The sequence below is a fragment of the Opisthocomus hoazin genome, chromosome Z, assembly GCF_030867145.1.
Source record: "Opisthocomus hoazin isolate bOpiHoa1 chromosome Z, bOpiHoa1.hap1, whole genome shotgun sequence".
Classification (NCBI taxonomy): Eukaryota; Metazoa; Chordata; class Aves; order Opisthocomiformes; family Opisthocomidae; genus Opisthocomus; species Opisthocomus hoazin.
Genome location: NC_134454.1, coordinates 91,012,625 through 91,031,290, shown reverse-complemented (window position 1 = coordinate 91,031,290; position 18,666 = coordinate 91,012,625). Strand labels below are relative to the sequence as shown.

The 18,666-nt window shown below is 42.2% G+C and overlaps 1 protein-coding gene and 2 long non-coding RNA genes across 4 annotated transcripts in view; 1 reads left to right on the top strand and 2 right to left on the bottom strand.

The window, feature by feature from the left end:
• Positions 1-15,720, top strand: part of LOC104328500 (alpha-protein kinase 2) — a 67,647-nt gene extending 51,927 nt beyond the window's left edge. Inside the window, exons 12-13 of one of the 2 annotated variants that reach the window (XM_075411603.1) lie at positions 5,347-5,444; positions 15,108-15,720. In XM_075411603.1, coding sequence (XP_075267718.1) covers positions 5,347-5,428 — 82 coding nt within the window. In that variant the 3' untranslated portion in view covers positions 5,429-5,444; positions 15,108-15,720. Of the gene's footprint in view, positions 1-5,346; positions 5,445-15,107 lie in introns of those variants that run through there. The other variant, XR_012761950.1, reaches the window with a different exon arrangement.
• On the bottom strand, positions 4,780-10,495 carry LOC142358918 (uncharacterized). Its single transcript, XR_012761951.1, has 3 exons — positions 10,392-10,495; positions 7,543-7,744; positions 4,780-5,764 (listed from the first exon to the last, which is right to left on the bottom strand). It is a non-coding gene; the product is annotated as an uncharacterized LOC142358918 (long non-coding RNA).
• Positions 13,712-17,683, bottom strand: LOC142358919 (uncharacterized). The gene is made up of 3 exons (XR_012761952.1): positions 17,597-17,683; positions 15,714-16,304; positions 13,712-14,533 (listed from the first exon to the last, which is right to left on the bottom strand). It is a non-coding gene; the product is annotated as an uncharacterized LOC142358919 (long non-coding RNA).
• Positions 17,684-18,666: the final 983 nt, after the last annotated feature.

Below are 18,666 nucleotides of genomic sequence, written 5' to 3'. Positions count from 1 at the left end.
GGGAGAGAGAATTAATCTACACTGCCATCCTGCCACAGAGCACCAGGGGAAGGTTAGGAACTGTTTGCCCATGTGGATGTTTGACTGTATATTTTAAATGGGTTTCCTTTAATAACATTACAAGTAGAACCTGGGGAGCCTGTGCTGCTGTTCCACCACTGGAGTACCAGCAGTGGCGATTCATGTTTTGCATCTCTGAAAGAATGAATGATGTGGAATAAGCTGTGATGACATTGCAAATTGTAAAGCTAGTCCAAAATGACAGACCTCATCTCCAGCTCTTTCTATTGATATGATACAGAATCACAGAATGTGCTCAGGCCAGCAGCACGTGAGGCTTACTGAGTGGGAGGAGAACAACAGCATAAAATGTTCTTCCGATAAGAAAAATCTCAGTGCCAGTAATCAGGAGAAGGGCAAACCAAACTGGTACAGGCTCCCTAGAAAGCACTGCATGTGTGGTGAGGGAGGGAAGGGACCTCATTTCACTCTCAAAGGTTGAGAAGAAAAGCAGCTGCTGCGAAAACATTACACAGAGGGTCTTGCAGACAAGGTCACTTCTGCTTTCCTCCTGCAAAGCCAGAGAAGAGAGAAAGGAGTTCCAGCTCTCTTGCCCACCCCTACCCCCTAACTCACCTGCACAAAGATTCCCTCAGCTAGAAGCTCGTTCTCAGCAAAGACCTTTTGAAAAATAAGCCATAGTTATCTGCAGCCCTGCTGATTTCGCTGTGAGTCCGCCGTAAAATATTGTGGGTGTGAAATTACTGTGATTTACTGAGTCTTGGGCAGCAGGAGAATATTGGCTTTGGGAGCCTTTCTTCTGCTGCTGGATTCTCGCTGTGTTTATGGATGACTGCGGTTGCTTGTTTTGCAGTGGTGGCAGAACAATGTCCCTTGTTAGTGTTAATGCTTAGTGGTCTGATAGATGCCCAGTCTGTGCCAGATGTTTTGGATCACTACATCAGTTTTTCCAATTAATTTATCTGCTCCTTTCAGACAAAGGACAGGGCCCGACCTTATGCTGCAGGGCAGCCCAGCCTTTACCAGATGAACCATGTTTGTGTTCCCCCAGACACACGGTAGATATGCGTTTGGTCTTGTTAGAGGGGGGTGCACGGGATCAGACGATGGGAGCTGCTTGTTTGCTGTGGCTGGAAGCGTGCCATGTGCATGGCAGCACAGTATATCCCAGCTGCAGTTCGGTGATGTGACAGGCCCATACCAAGTGACAGAACGGGGATGGACCTGTCAGCAGGGCCCAGCAGAAAGTATTTGTGGCACACACCAAAAGGCTGGTACTGCTGCTACAGGAACGTGTTTGAATGGGCTTGCTGTGTAATGTAGGAAACATCAGGAGGGAGGAATAACATCAGGATATTTATGTCCATCCATTCATGGCAGCCAAGATTAAGATTTATTGTTCCTGAAAGCAGATCTGGACCAGGGAAGACGAGGCCAACAGGTGCAATAAATACTGGAAGGATGATGCCAGGGAGGTGGGACAGCAGTGGACATGCATCTGGCACAAGTCTCTCAAAAGAGACTTTATGTCCCTCAGAAGAATGTTAAAGGGATCGGGAGCCCAGGTGGTGTTCTCCTCTGTCCCCCAAGCTGGAGAAGGGGGTTCGAGAGAAAGGAGACAAACTGAACAGGTGAATGACTTGGCTTCGAAGCCACCTCTCCTTCCTCCCCTCCTCTGCCATCGCCCTGGCTCTGTCCCATTACCTGTCGTTGTGCCTGATGTTTATTTGGGACAGCAGGGCTGGAGGAGGAAAAAAAGGCAACAAAAAGTCTTTCTTCTTCCTGTAGGCAGTAAGCATTACCTTCTTTGCAAGAGCTGTTCTGCACTAATTTATCAGGAAGCTACTGAACCACTCTCCATTCAGTCACCTGTTATTACTGTATCAGATACCTGCACAGAGAGGCAGGCAGGCTTTCAGAACAGGTGGTCACAGAAGAAAATTCTGAATGCAAAGAGTGATTAGGATGCGTATAAGGTTTAGGAAAACTATTCTGGGTTCCTCTGTAAAGACCTGTTATGTTATTATAATTTGAAGTGCTGAGAATTCTTTTAAAAATATCTAGACTGGAACTCAATTTTAATATAAAACATTGCAGTTCTTCCATTAATTTTCAGCAGTATGCGTTGCTAGTGACTGTTCCACAGCAGTAACTCATGGAAGAAAACAAGGTTTAGGGAATAAAATTAAGTAACTCACTGAAAATATTCTGTAGGGAAACACTGCATAATAAAATTGGTTGCAAGTGGAAACACAGTATACTCTATAAATGATAAATTTCACGTATTCATCTGTGCTTTCTTCCAGGAGCACTCTACACATCACAGCCATAGGAAACTTCCTGTTCCTTATGCATGCCTGGTTACTTAGCACTAGAAGTCAGAGGAAAGGTGGAGTTTGGAATATGCTGATGAATATTAAGGTTACCACTCTTACTGCAAATCACAGAGCGAGATTCTGTGAGCCTAAGTCTTGGGTTATGCAGTGGGATTTAGGGTTCTCAGTGCAGTGTTCGTGCCTGGCTTTCATTAAGCCCTCTGGAAGCTTCTACAGATTATTCCTATTCTTTACAATAGTTTTCAGAAGAATTTCTGTGAGGAAATGGTGACCCTTCCCAAAACAGTAGGTTTAGAATATAAGACAATGGACTTGAGCATGGTGCTCAAATCATACATATAGTAGTGACATGGAAGGGAACAAAGCTGAAAGCGTTTGAAACCTGAATAAATGATGTTTTGAGTTAGAGGTAATAGCTTTTTATCAGAATTTTGGAAAGTGTTCTGTTTGAAAAATGTCATGAGCATCTCTGTCAATTGATGTTACAAATGTACATTTTAATTTGGTGCCAGAATAAGAATCAGAGTTTCACTACATCAGCTAATTGGCATCAGTGTTCTGTTGTCATGGTCAGTCCAACAGGAAAAAGAAAATCCCAGGCTGGCTTTGTTTTTTCAGAGGTAATCACAACCCTGTTGATTCCAATGAAACCCACTTTCCTAATGATGAGGTTGTAATGGTGATTCCTTGAGATGACTCGTGTGCTTTACGATGGGAGCCTGGAATTGCATTTAGCAGAGTGTGTATTTCCCTCACACGATAGTGGGTTTGCTTATAAAAGGAAGAGCAGAGTCATCCTGACATACATGTAAAAAGGTTAGTCATTCCTCAGCACGGTGGGAAAATGCATTGCTACAGTTCACATACTTTTCTGAATTGATGTCTTGTCTACCAGTAGCTATTTAGTGTGATAATGGCGTTTGATAGACTGGACACAAACACCATTGTCACACTCCACAGCTCTGGTAGTAGTGGAAGAAGTAACATACACCCATTGCAGACTTCAGCACAGGGACTTCAAAGATCTGGAAAACACAGAGAAAAGACCATGTTTATGCATATTTATCATAGAATCACAGACTGGTTTGGGTTGGAAGGGACCTTAAAGATCATCTGGTCTAACCCCCCTGCCATGGGCAGGGACCCCTTCCACCAGCCCGAGGTGCTCCCAGCCCCGTCCAGCCTGGCCTTAAACCCTGCCAGGGAGGGGCCAGCCACAGCTTCTCTGGGCAGCCTGGGCCAGGGCCTCAGCACCCTCACGGGGAAGAATTTCTTTCTTCTATCTAATCTAAATCCAGCTTGAAGCCATCAACCCTTGTGCTGTCACTACATGCTCTTGTAAGTGGTACATCAGGATTCTCACCAAGGAAGTGGGAGACAGCATTCCAAATTTGAGGTGAATATTTTGTTTCAGTTAGCTGAAGAAATCTAAAAGCTAAGTAGCTTTAAGCGTGCCTTTAAGTAGCTCTGAGCACCCAAAGGAGATGGACAGGCACCTTGAGAAAGTGATCAGTCCTGTGCTAAGAGACAAATTTATGAAGGGAGGGATGAATCACTCTCTGCCAGGACCGCTCTCTTATTGATGGAAACAGCTCAGAATAAGTGCCTGACCTTTACAGAGCTAGGTTAGATCTGAGGAATCACAATGCTAAAAGTTATATTTGTTTTCCATATACTTGTCTTCACTAGCATTTTAGAGCTAGCCCACTTACAAACCAGCAAGTTGGTCTGTACTCCTAGTCCCACTCCACCTGTTCTGTTCAATGGAAGTTCTTCTATGACACGTCAACCCCTATGCAACAGTGAGTTAAGCAGTGTAACTAACATACACAGGACTGTGGTGGTTCATTTCTGCCCAGGACAGGTTGTTGGTTGAATAGGCCAGAGTGGGATTTTGTGTTTGTTTAGCCTGCAAGACTAATAACGTTTCTGCACGTTCTCAGTGAGTATAAAAAATCCTGTAAAAGATCCTGTTTGTCAGGAGTGGACTGAGAACACACGAACAATTACTGAGGATCACACGATGCACAGTGATTTCTTAAGCCGTGCGAGTTCAGTTATGCGTTGTCATCACATCTGAATACTGCAGAGAAGCAGAGAAAACAGAGAAAGGAGCACAGAGAATGGAAGAGATTAGAAACCAGAGCTTGGGTGAACAGTAGTGTCGTTTGTATCTTACTCTGCCGTGTGTCCACTTTTTCCTCAGTCTATAAAGACTGTCAACTAGTGGGATCATCTATGCAAGATCGTATTGCATATCAAGTGAAAGAAATACTGACTGGTGCGGATAGAATGTAGCTTTGTGAAAGTGGAAGCCAGCTAGTGAACGTTCATTAATAATAACAATATTAGTAACAAATCAATAACTGTAATGAAGTCTGCTAACTTAAAGAAAAAAAAAAAAAGAAAAAAGAAGACAGACCACAGAGTGGAATTCCTTTATTCCCCTGGAACTGGTAAAAATCTTTAAAGGACAGCAGAGTACATTAAACATTAATGTTACATTTTGTGTTAATTTGGGTAGATTTTGTATGTGCTGAGAACAGAAATAGTTTTTGTAGCTACTGAAAACTTGAACTTCTGACTCAAAAAATAATGCTTTACGGGCTGGTTAGAAGCACCATGGGAGGGGATGGAGTCGTCTTTTTGTGCCAAGAGGTGAGGACAGAACATCTTGCTATAATGCTTTTGAACTATCTGTCTCGTTTTTTTTTAAGCTCAGTAAATGCATTCCCTTTTTTTACATAATCAGGAGCATTTGTTACCCATTTGTAATAAAACTAGACTCTCCAGTAGAATCTGGTTGCATTTTAGCAAAAGAATGTTAAGCAAGTTAAAGCATTCAAAACGCAGACTCCAGATCCCCAGAGAACTCCTCCTATGGGCTTAACCTTCCTGTCAATCTCATTTTTTATCTTTCCTAACTCACTGCCTAGTGATGTGTCACTCCCGCACATTAATAGCCATAACGCCTCTGCTTTATTCTCAGTCTGCTGTCAGCACGCCCATCGTGTGTTCCAGCTGAGAAACCAGAGAGAAAGAGACAGATCTCCACCAGCAGCTGTTTATAAAATCTAAACGTGTGAGGTATGTACACGGATTGTGGTACAGCTATGGAGGAAAATCGCATTTCTGTACTTGTTGATACCAAGTGGTCGCCATTTTAAGTATCAGCTTGTGTAAGTAGGAGAGGCAGTGCCTAGCCTGAGTCAGGGCATGCTGCAGTCTGTGAGAAGTGCAGCTCTGCGTGCCCCAAAAGAAGAGATTGTGTATGGGCAACTGCCACTAGGTCAGCTGAAGTACTGGAGCCTGTGGGGAGTAGAACGTGGCTCTCTGAAGGAAATGACCTGGAGAAGATTGAGGGCTACGGCAGAAACAGCAGTCCTGGTTTGAGACAGTGGAAGGAACTGTAACAAGAAATGATGAAGGGTAAGGGCGCAGGGCTCCCAAATACAGCTGTTCATATTCTCTATTCTAATTCTCTATTCTACAGCATCAAAAGTTGAAGTGTCAGCAGAGAGGAGACGCTAACACACACACACTAAAACACGCTAGCTGGCTACCTGCGTGTACTGAACACATCTGAACCACCAGCATACCCTGTGCAGTGTAACACGTTCTTTCCTTACCTTTTGATCCAAATTTGTGTCTTTTCTGGAGCTTTTTCTTAAACGTCCTCTAGTTCAACCAGTGTTGATCAGTCCATGCAGACTCACTGGAGCTCTGGACTAGTTTAACAACTGATTTGCAAGTACATCTAAGCAAACCTCAGTGAAAGCATGAACTGGCCGTATGAGCTGGTGTTCTGAGTGGCCCTTGGCTGGTAAATAGCAGAGAAATGAAGCTTCGCTGGCGGGTTAGCAGCTCAGGCTGTTTTGCTTCTCAAATTTATTACAACTGCTCTGTCATTCCCATCCTTGTTAAGAAAGCAAGCCTGCAAATGCTTGGGCAGGGCTGAAACTTTTCCAAGTGCTTTTCATCTTTCACTGATTTTGACTGCATTCTGAATCTGTACATGCTGTAGTGGGAAAGAGTTGCGCGTTTGAAGGCTGACACAGAACTGTCAGGCAGATTTGCAGATGCACAGATCAGGCCACTGTGAAATCGCAGCTATGAAGCAGACATCTCTAACGGAAGGTAAGGAGCTGCAGCACACCCAGTGCATCCAAATGGCACTGAGTTGTTTGAATTAATGATGGCAGATACACGGTCACACCCAGAACATATTCTGTCTAGCTAGGGTGCAGCTTGCAGTTGTAGACCTGAGGTCCACCAGGCTATTTTTGATGAACGTGCCTATGCCTATAGGCGATAATGAGAAATGAATGCCAAAGGAACATAATTACTGTACATTGCTTTCTAATTCATCACAATTTTCCCCTTACCTTTCCTCATACACTTTTTACTCAGCTTTCTCTGTGCAGCAGAGGAGAAAGGTCAGGCAAGATCGTGCTCTAATTAAGCTCTCTGAGGAAAAGCCTGACAATTGCTGGCAGATACAGTGCAAAGAGCTGTAGGGCCCTGGCAGAAGGGCCTCTGGACTTTACTGTGAAATGTATATGACAGTCGATAGCCAGGCAAATGATGCAGCTGCAAGCAGGCAGTTTTATAGTTCCACAACTACATGGAAGCTTCCAGCAATTCAACCGGAAGATTTCCAAGACAAAAGGTAATGAAAGAAAGAGAAATGGCCACTAGTTTTTAGTACTGCATTGGAGAAAAAAAATTCCACTTTTTGCTTCCCTTCTGCTAGACATTTGTATAAAGACTATTATTGGAATGGTCCAGTTGAGAAGATTGTTGTGAAAAAAAAGGGTTTTTTTCAAGAAGTATCTTGATGGATCACAGAACCTGGACTTTTTGTGTATCTGGACTTGGAAGTATTTCTGTAACCCCGGTGAAGTCTAACCACGCTTACTGTCAGCTTCCCTGCCACCCCCTTTTTTTTCTTTAGAACAATAAACGTTGCCCACTGACACGAATAAAAGCCTAATCTCTTTAAAAGTGGAGGCAGAGATCAAGACATTAAATTCTGTTACATTACACAGACCGGCTATGGGCATTTACAGATATTTTGGTATGCTGAAGTACTTAGTACGCAAAATTCACCTGCACTATTTTATTTTTGTTAGTGCATTTTAGCATTTCCTTTTGCTCACATGATCAAGCACAGGAAGGCACTTACCATCTGACGCAACTGCCGAATGATCCTCTGATATGTTGTTAGGGCTTGTCAGAACTGAGGTTCTCTTGCATGACATTTTGAGGAATATCGCTGCATTTGGATCTTTGGAGGTCTTGGTTTTCTTTTATGAGTTCCCAGCAGTGGTCAGGTGTTGTTGGCCTCTGTTTCCAGTGGACACCTTTCCCTCGCCCTTTATGGGATCCTGAGGTTTTAAAGTAAACAATTCATTCTCTTTCTGATAAGTCATATTAAAGTATTGATCTGGGGGAGGGAGATGGCCCTCACTGCACAGAGCCAGAGTCACCTTTAGTCAAACAGACTAGGGAATGGAAAAAAAGCTCTGAAATCTCAATTTTCTTTATCCCTTCAGAGAGAGCGTATGTGGGTAGGGAAAAATGCAAAATATAGAGGTTTTTTTCATCTGCCTGTTTTGCTTAACCCTGAGATGAAGAGTATTTACTCTGTCTTTGTATTAATTGCTTCTTCCAGCGAGACTGATTTCATCAATTGCTAACAGTGCTAATCTTACTGTTCACTGCTGGGTCTTACCAATCTTTTTTTCATTTTTAAATTTTGATTTACTGTCTTTTCTGCACAGGAATTTTCAGAACTCTCAAAGAGCCTGTCACATTTTTAGTAGATTTTACTTTCCAGCACACCTATGAGATGGGGGAAAAAGTCTGACTCCTGAACACCAATGGCAAAATGAGGAATTAAACACATTTCAGGACCTCATGCAGGTAATCAACAAGAAGACCACTGCATAAACCCCCAAATTCAGGGCATGATGAATTTCACATTTTTTGTAAAGGCTAGTATGGGATTTGAACCTGAGATTTCTCTAAACATGAATTCAAGTCACCTTCAGTATGATACCCTTCCTGATAATTAACTAATTAGTATTTCATTGCTTGCTTCCATTACCATGCTTCTATTCCATCAGAACATAAGTGTTCTGCAACAGTCTTAAGTAAAAATAATGTTTTTTTAAAAAAAGCAAAGTTTTCAATATAGTACCTCACAGAAGTGAGGAACCAGGTCACTTCACTGGTTTTGACTGGATGTGTCCACCCAGCAGAAGAAAGCCACTGCGAAATCAAATCTGGAAAAAATGCTGTCTTGCCTTCTTCTTGCTTTCCAGCTTTAGTATACCTAGACCTTCGACAGAACACAAGGGCACCTTCTGTCCTTGTGAAGATGCCTTTCCTCACCACTGCCAGGGTGAAATGGAACAGGCCAGCATATATGAGCTCTAAGAATCAGAGCTCTCCTTTTGTGAGAGGGGTCCTGCAGTAAGTGATTCAAACACATAATGCAATACTGTGTAATGGAAAAAACCTGGATGACAAAGCCACTAGAACACCCTCATCCTTACCAACTTAATGGCATGCCTTTTCTTCTTTAGGTTGTCATGTATTTGGACTGCAAACTTGTCATGGTGAGAACGATCTCCTACTGTTTCCTAAAATGCTTTTTTCTAATCACAGTGTAGCTCCAGTTTCAGATACAAATAACAATGTCAGCAGTCGTGAATAAAAGAAGGCACTGACCTGGGCTTTCTGTGCAATAATGAAGCTATTTTTATAAGTTATTATCAGTCTTATCACTGCATGTACAGTTCAAGAATAGTTTTTTCCCCTTATGAAAAACTCTGGAATATATAATTCTCAGAGATTTAATGACATTTGTATAACCTCAGTTGTAAAAGCAATGTTAGTTGCTTAATGTAGATAATCCATCTGCTACCCTGTACTCTTTTCCAGTTTTGTTAAAGAAAAAAGATTTTAATAAGCACAAAGCACAAATTAATAATTCTAACAGGTGATGTTTAGTAGGGAAGCAGAGAACTAAATGAGGCAGGAAAAGAATACAAGCACATGCCTGAGTTCTGGCTTTCATATTCTGTGCTGTATGACAGGGTATTGGAGAAACACGGTGAAATGAAGAGTGTTGTAACAGCACAGTCCTAGACACTTGCTTTTAGGTTAAAAGTGACAGTAATCTGTGCTACCTATCTTCCAGTGCTGTACGAGAAGTGAGACCATGGCTATGTGTCAATCTCAGCTGACTTGGATGCACTGAATCGGTCTCATTTTTTATCACAGACAGGCAAATGACTGGGAAAATTCTAGAGTGAATCACCATCTTGCTGATCACTACAGACAAAACTAGGATCTACTGAAGTCAAAAGAAACATTTCCACGAACTTCTCAAAGATCAGGATAGCACCTACAGCATTATATATCTGCACATTCTTTGTGTATGTAGACATCTTGTACGGTGGGGCCTGACTGTGCCAGGATTGTTACTACTAATAGACTTCCTGTAATATTAGGAAAAATAGAGCCCCAGTTACAGCTGCCTTCTTTGTTTAGAGTCCCAGTGGTTAAGGCTTTTCGATGGTGCTTTCAACGTTTGTGTTATCTTCTGCTCTTGGTCTGTTTAGAAAACTCTCCTGAATCAGGGACTGTTTTTCATTTGGTGTTACTACTGCTTGCTTTTTGGTGAAAAGTCTCTCATTTGGGACTGGTACGCGCACACAGTATAAAGATGACAGAATTACCAGTTGTTGTACTGGTACTAGTTCATAGTCTGCCCAAAACAGTATTTATTTAAAAATTACCTGTAGAATTGTACCAGAATCATGTGTGCAAACTCCATATGCCATTCTGAAAATATGGATGTGCATTCTAAGTCTACAGAAGGTGTCTGACAATTTGCTTAATCATAACAAGAGGGCAAAAGACCTCAAATAATAGTAATAAAAACATAAATAGCACATGTTGTCCAAAAACATCAGAGGAAGACTAAAATGTGCTACTTTTAATCACAGAGGAAACACCACTTACTTGGTTCTTCTGGGGTTGTGTTTCTGGAAAAAAAGCTGTTTTCCTCAAAGTGGCGATCTGCAATTGTAAGTGAAGTACTGCGAGCTACACATGGAGCCACTGGTGAGAGTCTGAAACAGCATTGCAACATTCATTACTGTTGCAGATTGGTTTGGGTCCAATTCTTTGAAATTAAATGCCAAATTATTTGGAAATTCCTGAAAAAAAAAAGGAACTCGTTTGTTTAAATGTTAATAAAGGTGACACAAGGACATATAATGCAATAACCATTGCACATTCATCCGAGGGCCACATTTTTCCCTTGAAAATATGTAGATATGACCCCAGGCAAAATTATCTAACTCTGAAGTTCAATCTAACTTTGAAGTTGGCAGAGGACTGAGCCCTGTGACCTCCAAAGGTCCCTTCCAACATAACTTATTCTGTGATTCTGTGATTGCGTTTTATGTGCATGGCCCCTCTTGACTAAAATATCACTATACAAAGGATGAAATTTGATCCATACAAGAGTTCTTTCCCATCATTTTTCTTGTATAAAATGTGAAGGATACGGAGAGTAAAATAGAAAACTGAGGAATGAAGTCTTTGCTACATGGAAAGAGTGGAAGAACAACTCCAAAACAGAAGGAATAATAACTTACCATAGGGGCAAAACCAGGGCTGTGTTAGGAAGTTTTTCACACTGGGAGTATTTAACGAACAGTAAGAAGCTATGATTTGGCTCTGCAGTACCTTAACTATGAAATTCTTCAACTAAGAGCAACAATTTTGGCAAAAAACGGGGTTAAATAGTCTGTGCATGAAAATCTCACGAGTGTATTAGGAGAACTGTTTTATTCTGTTTCAAAATTATATGGGCCTACAAGGGTTTGCGAATGGTATAAAGCCCTTTGGAAGAATAAACCTTCTTTGCAGCTGGTTAATTTTGATCATAAATGCATTACGTGTTGATCAAGGCTGATTTAGAAAGCCTGTTTGAAAGGGCTTTAAAAATGCAGTTACTTTGTTTATTTAGAGTAGATTTCAAAAGCCAGTTTTACCATTCAGTTCAAATTGAAGACTTTCAAATCAGGGTTCATTTACATGACATCAGAGAGGCTCACCTGAATCAGTTCTCATTCTTTTTTTTTTCTCTACACTTAGAATAGTCTGGACTTTATAAGACAAGAAAAATAACACAGAGAGGGATCACGGTGCACGTGTAGAGTAAGTGGGGAGAAGAGAGTGGACTGGGAAGAGCTTTCTCTTCCTCATTTGGATGGCTTAAGACCTGATGGTATCCAGCTAATTTATCACAACGAAGTCAGCTGCAGTTCTGAGGCAGATGGGAAACTAGACCCTCAGTTGAGGAGGGAGTTGGAGCGAAAGATTCTGAGCTGAAAAATCTGATACTATAAGGTGCAGAGGTTTAAAAAGGAACTACTGAGGCACCAGTGCAAGGAGGCCCCAATTCTGCAATCCTCTTCCTTCCCTTCCTTCCCTAGATTCCAGCCTCAGAACTGTTGCACTAATAGCCATTCATGTGTGACAGCTTGAGTTGCGTCTTTACAGCTTTACTCCAGCTCTACCTTGAATGAGCATGCAATTAATACTCTTAAAACTGATTGGGGTTGGCCATTTCATCTATGGAAAAATCCGGTTACAATCCACCAGCAGTGTGCATGGCTTACTTGTTTTAAAACTTTCAGATAAATCTGGGTCAAAGATTTATGCTGGATCTTTTTATGGAGAAAACTGACATATATCAAACAATGTGACTGAATTTATCCCTTTGCTATGAGCTGTTAATTTGAGTGAAACTATGCTGACTTACATCTGTTTAGGACAGGATACCATATAATTTTTGAGAGGAAATTGCTACAGGAGTTCTTGGGCTCAAAGTGGGAAAAGCTGGTATTATTCATCTGTTTATCCCAGATTACTACAGGATTCAGGGAGCATCAACCTTCACAAGCGCTGAAGGAAGCACGTTCACCAGTGCTAATAGCACAATATAATAGACAGTGGTGAGGCACGTGTAGGGCTAGGACAACTTAGATGACAGAAGGGAAAATGTTGTGGCCCTCGTAAGTCAATGGCCAGTGGTTAAAGATTACCTATTCTGGGTCATTCTGACTACTAGGTAGAGAAAGATTAACTTAGAGCAGTATAAAGTAGAGCAAAGGTATTTAACCTGGAAACCATGATCTCTTCTGATTTCTGAAGGGGCTCAGTAAACGAAATTGATTTGAGTTTCCCAATCATCAAACGCATTACAGCAGTTCTAGATGGTCCTGGCATTCCCCATAATGATTCACCATCTGACACATCTGACACACAGCATTCAGGTTGAGGATTATCTTCAGATTAAGGGTGTAAAGTCTGACTAACAGTGTACTGTCCACGAAACTTCTGTTTCCCCAGCAAAATAGTTGTGGATAGAATTTAAGCAACTTTGATGTCAGCAGATGGCTAACAGATAAATCTTAGTTTATTTACCTGTCCTAGGGGGGGAGCTCCCCACCCCTCAAGAAAACTGCTGCCTCTGCAAACACTGTTATTTGGCTCTTTAGCTCTAAGTCTTTTGCCCAGGTCAGGCTTACTGCTTCCATCAGCCTGAGAAATTGCGAAAGGACAAGGGGCAATGGGCACAAACTGAGGTCTTTGGTGGAGATGAGGATAAGCAACTTTATTCGGTTTTTGAGCTTGCATGTAAAAAACCTGCTTACATCCTCTTCTGGGAACTTGGGAAGCCTTCAGTGGCTGGAGATCTGTTAATTGCAGTCTGATCACCTCAGAACAGACACGGAGAGCTGCAGAGGCCCAGCTCTGCTCCGCGAGGGGCAACACGGCCAGCGCCTGGGCCCCCCCGTCCCACGAGGACAGGCGGGCGGGGCAGGGTGGGGCGGGGCCTCCCGGAAGGCACGGGGCCCGGGCAGGGGCCACAGAACCTTCTGGAAGGGGTGGGGCTCAGGGCTGGGGTCTCTGCTGAGGAGACGCCCGCTCACTCTGTGTGTCTGGTCTGCTGCCGTGCTGCGGCGGGGCAGGCAGGGCCGGCCTCGCGCCCCAGGCCACCATGTCCCCTTCTGGGAGGAGAGGCCAGGCCGTCTGCAGCGGCAAAGCGCTGCGCAGGTGAACTCAGCTCCCGCCGCCAGTGCTGAGGTAGTTGGTCAAAAGGCTGTGGTAGAGAACATTGGAAGCAGGGTGGAAAGGGTGCTCGGTACCTTTTGCTTGCTGTAGCCAATTGTAATTACTCATTATTTGTTTAAACTTCTCAGTCTTGGTGAAGTTTGTTCTAGATGTGAGTAGTCACAATGCGCTTTCCCCCACCTCCCCCGGGGCTTCAGGTGAAACCTTTCAGCTTGTGCAATTAAAAAGGATTCTCTATAGCCTTTCACACACTTTTTTACTGTTTTTGCTCTTTTCATAAAAATTACAACTCAAAAATTGGTGTGGTGTCTTGACAAAATCATGAACACAATGTTTTTAACTCCGTGTTGAAACTTTAACTTTTCCTGTGCCGGTTTGACCTATCTCTGGCCAAATGGTGACTGGAAAAAGAACTCCCTGCCGCGGGCCTATATGCTGAGTGCCTAAAAAGCCTACAAGCAGCCAAGATAAGGCTACTTAAATATGTTTTGGTAGGGTGGTTTTATTTTTCTTTTCTATATTCCTCTGCACCTATTCCCCCAATTAAACAGAAGAATAACATGGCAATAATATCAATGCTTTGGAGACAAAGAGTAGTGACCAACAAAAAAATTAGTCATCAGGTGTTTTATGTGACATTGCAGACACTTTCCTTGCTACATGTAGACTTTATACAGATATCATATTTAGTCTAATCAGATAGCTTACTAACTTGTTTACTATCCTACGCAGCATGAAATTGAATTTCACATGAATATTCCAGTCCTGGATGCCATAGCTCTGCTGAAGTGAAGTATTTTTCACAAAATCGCAATTTCAAGACCTCGGAGAGAATTAATGTGCTGTTTCTTTTTCTAGTCTGTCTCTAGGAGTAATGGCTATTCCTGTCCACAGAATGCGGCTGCAGGGGAGGGTGTAGGCTTCTCAGGTGCAGCTGGTCTTTATTTGCTTCGATTAATGCAGGTGCTAGGCTTCAGGCGTGGTAAGTTCTCTTTATGTGTTAGAAGAGATTTCTATAGTGAAAAGAGAAAGGAGACTAAGGCAGGGAGAAAAGAAAGGCAGCTGGTCCCTTAAAAGAGTTGAAGAGTTCTCTCCTTTTTTCAACAAGAGAAGTTTACTTGTTAATGCTATGGAGGGGATTTTCTTTCAGCAAGCAGAAGCTGGTTTTCAGTTGGAAGCCTGGATAGCTATAGTGTTTAACTGGACAGTGATAACTATGAGCATCTTACATGTTGCGGGTAACTTGCATACAGAAACAACAAATATGGATCCTGAGCTCAAGATAAAATGAAGCAGTGGCAATTCCTGGCCTGGCACTGAGAATTGCAACATTATTTAACAAAAATACTGACAGAGGAATTATTAGTCTACTTTACAGGCTGTAGAAACAGGGTTTGGGAGTTACACAGGTGTTTAGACAAACAGAAAATTAGTAAGTCTTCATTAAGATCAGGTGGGAGGGTGGCTCAGAGACCTTTCTAGAGACTGTTAAGTCTGTAAAGTGATACTCAGTGTGGCTAGGTGTTCAGAATAGTCTGTGTTAAATTGGAGAAGCTTACCTATTGCACTGGATATTAAATTTACTAGATAGCAACAGCTCTGGAGTTCTTGAGACTGCGCTTCTGGACTGACTCGGCTGGAGTGAATAAGCTTACAACTGACAAGTAAGTGGACTCCTAATCTTTGGTTGTAATGGGATGACTCTGAGATTGCAGTACTCAGCAATTAAAATAAGAGGTGTTGTTCCTTAGCATGTATTAGATTTGATGTCATTTAGAGAATGGACAATGAGCTGGATCAGAAGTAAATCACCAGAAAGCTTGTCCCTCTACCCCCCCCAGAGGTGGCCTTCTGTTTCAGCCTGGTTAAGTGTGGTAGTGTGTGGGTCCCTGCCACTTCTGTGGTTTTTGTGTTCTGAGTGGGAAGGAGGCTTTCTGGGTGAGGTCATTCAGGACAGAATAACAGGGCCTTTTCAAAATCAGCTCTTGGAGGGTTTGCAGTCTACCAACTAAGCAGTGCGGCACAGAGCTCCCAAAAATATTTTGCTGAGGTGTAATCCCAAAGACAGTGTTGTGCACTAGGCTAAGGCATTCATGCTGTAGCTATTTAGAAGGTCTGGGCCTTACTAAGTATCCATTTGATGTTTATACTAGCATCTGAAGCATATGCATTGATACAAGAACTTAGCTGTACCTGAAACAGGAATGTTGATACTGGAGTCCCAGTAGCTGAGACAAGAGGTCATCTTCTCCCTTGTTTGTGAGCCTTCCTTGGCTGGAGACCTTTTACTGAGAGGCTGGAGGATAGCTACAGAATGCCAGATCTCATGCAGGTGTCCAGGGATCCTCAGTCAAACCATGTTCTGGTTGTTGTGAGGCTGAGGAAAAGGCTGGGTTTTGCTGAGGAGCTATTGCAGCCCAGGCAGTGTTCTGAAGACCAGTAATTCTGGGTGCATCAGGTGACTGAGCATCACTTGCTGAGGCAGAGCAGATTTGTAAGAAATGGCAGGGCCCCCTCAGAGTCCTGAGGCAGGTCGTGCCACCCCGTGGGTCAGGAGATGTGCCTGGCAGGGTGAGGTTAGTGCTGCAATGTTAACCTCGTGGGCTTGTTACCCTGGCCAGCAGGTGATGGGTGGTAGCATATGTAAGTGCTTTGTTGGTGGTGTGCCCTGGCAGTCTGGATTTTTTTTTTTTAAATGAGTGTTTCCCACAAAGCTTCAGTGCATGCTTTTGCTGGAGTTTGAGAATAAAAAAACATGCTATCCTCTACTGCACCATGATATACCTGCCACGAAAACAAAAACATTCTATATTATGGTTGTTCCTTGTGCATATTCTTATAATACATCATTATATGTGTACACATGATCTGTGACTGTGCAAATGTGGGCTTGTTTTCAAAAGAAGGAGCTCAAGCTCAGTGTAAAAGGGAAGAGTTTCTCATTGTCTTGTTGGGTGGGGAGGGGAGATAAGCGATTGAATGGATGAGCGCTGCAAGAAAAACACCAAGCTTTTTTTAAGCTATTAGGAGCTGGGTGCAAATAACAGGAATTAGGTGCCTACCTAATCACATACCAATTCGGATCACCAGAGCTTTAAATCTAGTGCCATAACCTTGTTAGTTTTCCAAGTTGTGTGACACTGTACTTGGAATACAGTGAAAAGAAAAATGAATTTGAGACTTCCGTTTTTCTGTACTTCATTTCTTCGTATCTCATTGCATTGGTATCAGAGTTTGAAAAGAGGAACTAGTTTGCTGGTCAGACTAATTTATCTTTTTTTTTTTTTTTTTTTAAATGGAGAAATGAAGATCTGCTTGTGAAAGAGATGAGCTTTTTTTTTTAAGGGAAAAAAAGGTGGGGGAGGAGGGAGAAAAATTGTGTGGTTTTCAATAAATGCCTACTTTACATTTCTGCATCTTGAAAACATTTTCATTTGGAGATACTGCTGAGATGTTTCACTAATTTTTTTTTTTTTGAGAAAGGTATCTGCTGTATTAGTCTATAATAGTTGTTACAGGGATTGTATTTCATAGCCATAATGCAATAGGACACCCCTCTTTTGCTAAATCCTTGATACCATCTTGCTGTTGTTTCTCAGAACACAAAGCATATATCTAAGGCACAATTTTCTCTATGTCACGTGAACTTTTTGATGTATCTGTTTAGTCTCAGAGGAATTGTCTTCAGCTGAAGCAGCTGAATTTTCTGGTTTGTTTTTTATTTTAAATTTTTAAACTTTCTACTGACACTAAAAACAACACTTGAATCTCTTGTTATTGTTCTGTTGTATTGGAAATCAGTTCAACACATGCAATTCTTGTTTAGTAATCTCAATGAATTAATTTTTATTAAGTAGAAGATAGGCTTGAGTTCATATAAAGATCAAGTAAAAAGAAGTTATTTTCATGTCCAAGTGAAGGCTCTTAGACTATGCAATTTGCAATCATTTCAACATATTTGTTTTCAAGGCTTATTCAGGTATTCAGAAATTATTCTCTCTGCTTACCAAGTGAAAAAAAATATTAATTTTATGTTTGCAGGATAAATTCTGTATGAAATGAAATTTACAACTCACCTGCTGTTCCTAGAATACTCTTGAAAACTTGTTTTTCTTCTGAGGAAGTTTATTATGAGTGGAAAAACCAAAACACCACATATGCAAATCTTAATCTCTATCCCCAGTGAGAAGTGGGTTATTTCCTCCAGATATTAGCTGGTGTTTTTCCACCTTACATTAGAACGTTATCCTACATAATGCAGCTGCCTTTAACACTGTGTGGTAGGAATGGCACTGTACAAAGGTGGCATTTGAATCTGCTGTGCTGAAGCCGCAGACTGCGTGTGCTGCTCCGGGGTCGGAACGGGCCCCTTCCACAGAGTTTGGCTCTGTTAAAGATTACTTAGTCTGAAATGTATGAAGTGCAAGCCTTCTCTTAGATTTGGTTATTACTGTGGGTATTATTTCTCTAGGACTTGTCAGTCTGGACTGTTGTGAACCCTTGTGGTAGGGTGGCATTTGGCAAGGTGTCTTCTCTAGAAAAACTCGTTGCCGTTTCAGTACCTGTCAACAGGTTCAGTCGCAGGAGCCTGTTCTCCCGTTACAGCTGTTTGAGGCTGGTAGGTTTTACGAGTATGGTGCTGTTCTTTGGTGCCTCTGGGATAAAAGAGATGGTAAGTGTGATTCTGGGACTCTCTCAGCAGACTGGCAGTGTGCTAATCTGAGGTATGCCCTGATACTGCGTGGTCACTGATCGGGAGAGAAATTCATGTTTTCATGTTGTGAAATATGCCTTCTGGTGGGGAAAATGCACATGCATTTTCAGTGTGACTGGTGTAAGGTACGATATTCTCATGGGTAGTTTGTTGGAGCCTTTCACATACGTGAACCTGGGAGTGTTAAACATTAATCGTTCTTGTCGGCCCTCTAAGCAGTAAGCCAGTTCTCTGTTTTAACTTCGGGTAAATGAGCAAACGCTCTGGGGCAATTCATGCAACTAAGTGGTTTGTGTAGCAAGATTCAGTTGGTTTCACAGCTCTTAAACGCTAGTGGAACAGAAAGTCCAACTTTAATTTAGGATTGGTAACTCAACCAGACAGAAGTACCACACTGCTGTGACAAGCAAGTCTGGGAAATTCCTGAAGTTT